The sequence below is a fragment of the Zerene cesonia genome, chromosome 4 (genome assembly GCF_012273895.1).
Source record: "Zerene cesonia ecotype Mississippi chromosome 4, Zerene_cesonia_1.1, whole genome shotgun sequence".
NCBI classification, from domain to species: Eukaryota; Metazoa; Arthropoda; class Insecta; order Lepidoptera; family Pieridae; genus Zerene; species Zerene cesonia.
Window position 1 is genome coordinate 4,526,408 of NC_052105.1, and position 6,187 is coordinate 4,532,594.

Below are 6,187 nucleotides of genomic sequence, written 5' to 3' on the forward strand. Positions count from 1 at the left end.
AATTTCATGAAAATCGTTGGAGCCGATTCCGAGATTTCAATTATATATAATATATATATATATATATATATATACACAAGAATTGCTCGTTTAAAGGTATAAGATACTCATCTCATAATTTAACGTTTTCACATGGACAGATTATCATTTATCAAAAATAATATTTTAATTGTGAGCAGTATTTCGACAGATTACAATCACTCGGAACCCATCCCGCGAGATTGTAATCCAACGGATTTTCCAATTTTTCGATGATGTGTAATTTTTGAGGCTTCTCATCCTTACTATACACGAGTAGAGGATCCGTATATCAAATGCATGATTAAAAAAATAATTATTAATAAATATTACAATATTAACCTTCTCGACCGAATCAACTAAATCATCATTAACAACTCTACTGCAGGCCTCCGATGACGGTTAAATCATAGTCCAAATAAAAAAATTATTATTATATTAATTCTGGCGATCCTAGGCAGGATAGTAAGATTAACACATAAAAACATTGTATTGTCATCGATCTTTCATAAGTGTACAAAGTTTGATTTAAATATGTCCGTTTGAGGTGGGTCAAAAGCTAGTCTAAACGAGTCGATTACATACAAACATACAAGTGAAGCTAATAAAAGCGTGCTAAAATATGTAGGTACACGCAAATAATCCTCTTTTCCAATTACCATATTGTCAATTAAGGCGAGGTAATGTACCTAAGAGATATAATGTGTTATGTACTAACATCTCTATTGTATTTAAAAGTAGCACTTACCATACACAAGTAGGTCAGTTAGGTACTCCTTAATACGATAAATATCAAGATACTTTCAAATGTTCCTTGAAGGAACCGGATAAATTTATCGTAAAGATCTTATCGTAGGCCCGTTACCCTAATCACCGCACAAAGAGGGGAGTATTCCCAGAATTAGTTAATACGATGATTGGGCTCAGTCCGTTACTATTCGTTGACCCGACGCTGCCCAAATAGTTAAGTGTTTCACTAGTTTGTTTAAACTTTAAAATTTTAAAGCTTTAGTTTAAAATAACGTTCTACTAAAATTTATCATTGTACCTAGCGAGTATCAACTATTTAACACGTTCAAATAATGCAGGTAAGGTTTGAATTATTGTAATGGTATAATTTTGTTATTTTGTAATAATTGTCTTTAACTACATACCTGTCTAGGATTATACCTATTCCAGGACGTGCCTATTTAAATTATTACTTAACAGTGAAATAATCAATATCGTAAGAAATGTTACGATTGAATTTTAATGGTAATAAATATTGTAACAGAATTTAATGAAAGGATTCTTTTATTATTTTAATATAATTGAACGTATATTCTTAGAGTATATTATTGAACAATATGTATCCCAGTATCTACAGTTTCATTATTTTTATTAAATCTAAAATGTTTTCGTAAACGCAAAAGTGTATATTTTTTGTTAACCCATTGACATTCAGAAGTTTGGCTGCAAGTGCTTATTGAATGAACTGTCAAGGCAGACAACTTTTATAATTAATTATGAATCAAACACCTTCCGTATCCAACATATATCCATAAAGTATAATATGCACATAGTCCTTATTAAGTAACAGTGGATGTTTCCTTTTTGATTAATAATACTTACAATAAATTTATTAGACATTAATAAATCTCAACAAAAATTTACAGCTGTAACTATTTGTTTAAATAATATTTTCTTACAGCCAGCCCCGGTCATGGTATTAGTATGGTTGACGTAACTTAAAAAATATCCCATGATACTCAGTAAAGATGTAGCTTTTTTATTTGTGAAAGTTTTTTTTTTTTAAACGAGAGCTAGAATACAGATAATACTTTACCACCGATCGCCTTACATTGCATGCAACTATATTAAATAATCAGTTTTCATATCTTACTAATATTATAAAGGCGAAAGTTTTTTAAGTATGGATGGACGTATGTGACCCTTTCACGCAAAAACTATTGAATGGATTTTAATGAAACTTCACAACAATATAATAATATAGCTTATAATTTAGAATGTGAAATAAGCTTTTCCAAATATCAACCCTTGAAGTGTTTAAAAATGGGATGAAATGTATGAAAGCTATGTGATGGCTAAACGAAGGCCGCGGGCACAGTTATATAAAATTAATAGCAATGTAAACGTTATTATTTCAGATATATTCTCTCTTATTTATGGTGGGATGCGCCGGAGTGGTGTTAGGCGCAGCGCAAATGTCCGACGGACAATTAGAACGGACGTTGGCTGATAGAACTACCATGCAAAGACACATTAGATGTGCTCTTTCAGAGGGACCCTGTGATTCTGTTGGAGTAAGACTTCGAAGTACGGAAATACAGCTCTAAATTGTAATTTATGGAGAATCATGTAATGATGCTTTTACACATTCGTGCGAAAAGCGTGGCAAATAATGAACACGCATATGTAAACACTGCACTCGCTATTTGTCTTGAGATTAGTTTTATGTATCTTTGTAACTGTCTAATTCAAAAGACGCTAATGACAATAATTATTGTTCAATAAAATAGATTAACTCTTGATTGAATAACATTCAACATGATTTGAATAACAACATTTACTTTCAGCATTAGCGCCGTTAGTGTTGCGAGGAGCCTGTCCGCAATGCTCGGCACAAGAAACACGGCAAATTCGTCGAACTCTCGCATTTGTTCAAAGGAACTACCCGTGGGAATGGGCCAAAATTGTACGCCAGTATGGTTGAGACAATATTTCATTCTGCATCTAAACGGTCCACAAAGTACCACCTATTCTTATTCTATTTGTAATGCATTATTTATATATTTTGTTAATACTAAAGATCTAAATTAATTAAAACGCATTTTATTTTTCAAGAAAATGAAGCTTAGCGGCTAGTGCGCGTTTTTTTTTAATTGGGATTTCTTTTTTAAACTTTTTTTAAAATAACCATCTAACTCGAACAATGTCCTAAGCTTTACATGTTCGTAATGAAGATAATTTAATGTACCTAATTAATTAATATTTTGGTTGTTATTAACCCATTTACATTATGTTTGTAAGCGATTTAACATTTATGTAAACATAAGCAACCGTATTATGTTTATGTTTACGCACATTTACTATGATCATGCGTGAACTATTTAAGTCTTTGATTTATTCTATAATTTATGGTTCGTAGATATTTATATTATTATGTAGCTAGTTAAGTACTTATATCTGTATCATATCATATCATTAGTGCTTTCCAAGAATGGTTTTGAAGTCATGTTCCAAATCCGAATAAAATGAGTAACATGCGAAAAGATTTTTATTTTGTAACATCGCGTAGCGCGACGTTCGGTTTCCAAGTTCTCTGTAGAGGGGAGCTGTTAAGTAAGAGGTTACGGCATCAGCTGCCCCGGCATTCTCTCTCGAAACATACGCTAGCATAAACACACCACTGGTTCGCAAATGAACAGTGTAGCATTTAGTTATTATAGATAGATCCGGGTCCAAACGATAATCCAAAGGAAAGTAAAATTGACTAGTGGTTGCCGTAACACAGAATGCAGGTAAGACTTGTATACCTAGTAATTATTTCCGAAACAATTTTTCCTTCGCTGCCCTTTCCAGTTTAAGGTATTGGCGAATTTATTAAGGGCATTAAGATGATTTTATAGAGATATAAAATAAACGATTTTTTTATTTGTTTGCTTTCATTAAACGAAAACAATTCTATTGCACTATTGCGACATGAATCGTCACGAATGACTGCTAGGGGAAAGTATACTAGAACATTAATTGTATTTTTGCCAATGGTTAATATCAAATTCTATACGCATAAGATCTTTAGCAATTACATTGGAACTGCGGCATTTAATTCTACGCAGTAAGTTTTGCATGGTGCAGATACACAAAAATCCTTTAAATTATTGTATTGGTTTCTGATTCTTCAATAAAGACAGCGTATATTATTAGGTTTACTTTACCCTTTTATAATGCTCAGACGTCAACATATAACTTATAAAATGTAAAAAGATTTAAATAATATAAATTAGCATCGCGTAAAGGTAAAAACCTGTAACCTCAATTTCCCAATATAAACCAAGTAAGTAACTATTGCATTGGGGTTTTCCCGAACGCCCGTTCCTGATTACAAAAAGCTGACTCAATTCCTTGTTCCAGTTGAGGGTAACTTTCACATTAATGATTGTTAAATATACAACATTGAAATTTATAAAGCCTATTTAAGTCAATGGCCTGGATTCAAAAACTTATTTTGATGGTTTCCTCTATATGATTAGTTACTACCTAATAAGTGACAACTTTATTTAGTTTAATTCTAATGAAACAAGAACGAAACTGATGTATCTTATCCGAGCCTTAAATTACATCATTAATTTAAACATTGTATAATGTTTAGAAGCTTATACTGATTATGCAATATGCTAGATAAATCTATTCTAGTGTAATAATGTAAAGCTGAAGAGTTTGTTTGTTTAATTGCACGCGCTAATCTCAGGAACTACTGGACCGATTTAAAAAATTCTGTTATTTTAAATTCTATTATTACCTCTAGAAATAAATATTACTTGTTGAAACTGTATTGTTTTGGATTTTTTTTATTAAATAATCCTATGGCATTTTAAGATTTATGGATAAAAAATACCTATATTTCAATGAAAACCGTCCTACCGTATAGAATCAGTTTTCTATTCTTACGTAAAAGTTTAAGTAACCCAATTGAATTACTCAACACCACTGTTGACATCATATAACATTTTTAAATATAATAATAAAAAAATCTGGTAAATTGTTATGAAACAGAACATTTCAATATTCGTGTCTTGATCAGCCCCGCGTAAATAAAAGTCGCATAACGGACCGATAGTGTAAGCTACAAAGCAAAGAATAATTAGGTAATTGTTAATCGGTTTTAATAGCTTTTTTGCCCATTGACTACAAATAAACTACATTATCCGATATGTCTTTTTGGAAGATTGAAATTGAAAGATAGAATATAAAAACGACATCTTAATTAAAACAATAATTCGCTACCATAGAGTCAAAAGCATACAACACACATGTTATAATATTTTGAACACAGGATGTAGAGGAAATAACATCACATTTATAAAAAACATCTTTGAAGGTAAATATGGAAAAGGAGCTGTTTTTATTTTATTAAAAGACACATAAGAAGCGAAGGTCAAACGTGGTCATACGCAATATTGACTCACTATGTTGAGCGATTTGCGGTAGACCACCGATTTTACCCGTTAAGTTTTTAAAGCTTAAATGGACATTGTTCAGACACCATCTAGAAAATCATCAATATACATGATCGAATGGTTCAATTTTAATAAAAGACTTTATGGTAGTGAAGACCCAAGATCATATCTCAAATCGTCATAAATTGATCGTCGAAATGGCAATAGTATCCGTCAATAAGTAAAACTTATTGCATGTAAATAAAAAAATATAAATAGCATCGTAGCTACAGACATTTCATTGACAAATTTTTTATTATTGACATCGAAGTAAAATTTTCGATACGTCTAAATTAAAAAGGTATATTATTACATGAACGTTTTGAACAAAACTTGATTATTATATACTACCCACATCTAAATATTTATAGGCCTTCACAACTTACCGTCTAAACTGTAAAGTTTATAAAGCGGAAGCAATACTGTGGCGGAAAGATGAGTTGTAGTTCGTACAAATGAGGCTAATCTTTCTTTTGTTCTGATTAGTTCTATGTGACATAAATGTGATACAGAAATGTTAATTGATTAGCAGATTGATATAAGCACCTACTTTTTAAATAAAATTAAAATTATTTTTATATAAATTCTAAAACCAAATATATTTGTGCCTGATTTCTCTTAAAAGACTATACCGACAAAAAGCTATTTGATTACAGGGTCGTTTGACGAAATCGAATGACAAAAATAAGCTATTTTTCGGTACATTTTCTGGTAAAATAAAACTATACCAAACGAAGCTAATAGTTGTTAATTTTAAATACAAATTGCATACAATATTAAATACAATCTGTATGTATGTATACGTATGTGGTAGTCGAGCACGCTTCGACACAAATTGGGCCTGCTCGCACCGGAGAAATAGTTTCGTTCAATGAGTGGGGGAGCCGGAGGCCCATATCCTCTTCCTTACCCTTCCCAGTCCTTTCCTTTATTCCTCTCTTCAAGCCTTT

At 31.4% G+C, this 6,187-nt stretch overlaps 2 protein-coding genes across 2 annotated transcripts in view; both read left to right on the top strand.

The window, feature by feature from the left end:
- The first annotated feature begins 496 nt into the window (after positions 1-496).
- Positions 497-3,496, top strand: LOC119839573. The gene is made up of 3 exons (XM_038365926.1): positions 497-1,106; positions 2,166-2,334; positions 2,595-3,496. Exons 1-3 carry the CDS (start codon positions 1,101-1,103, stop codon positions 2,729-2,731), a joined length of 312 nt encoding a protein of 103 aa, XP_038221854.1. The 5' UTR covers positions 497-1,100; the 3' UTR covers positions 2,732-3,496.
- Positions 3,381-6,187, top strand: part of LOC119839572 (ejaculatory bulb-specific protein 3-like) — a 6,989-nt gene continuing 4,182 nt past the window's right edge. Inside the window, exon 1 of the mRNA XM_038365925.1 lies at positions 3,381-3,539. Within this exon, the coding sequence (XP_038221853.1) occupies positions 3,534-3,539 (6 nt within the window). The 5' untranslated portion in view covers positions 3,381-3,533. The remainder of the gene's footprint in view (positions 3,540-6,187) is intronic.

Bases quoted from the DNA above. Each gene is read 5' to 3' on its own strand.
- LOC119839573 (XM_038365926.1), top strand. The intron at 2,335-2,594 runs GTACGGAAATAC...ATTTACTTTCAG, and splicing joins TGTTGGAGTAAGACTTCGAA to CATTAGCGCCGTTAGTGTTG.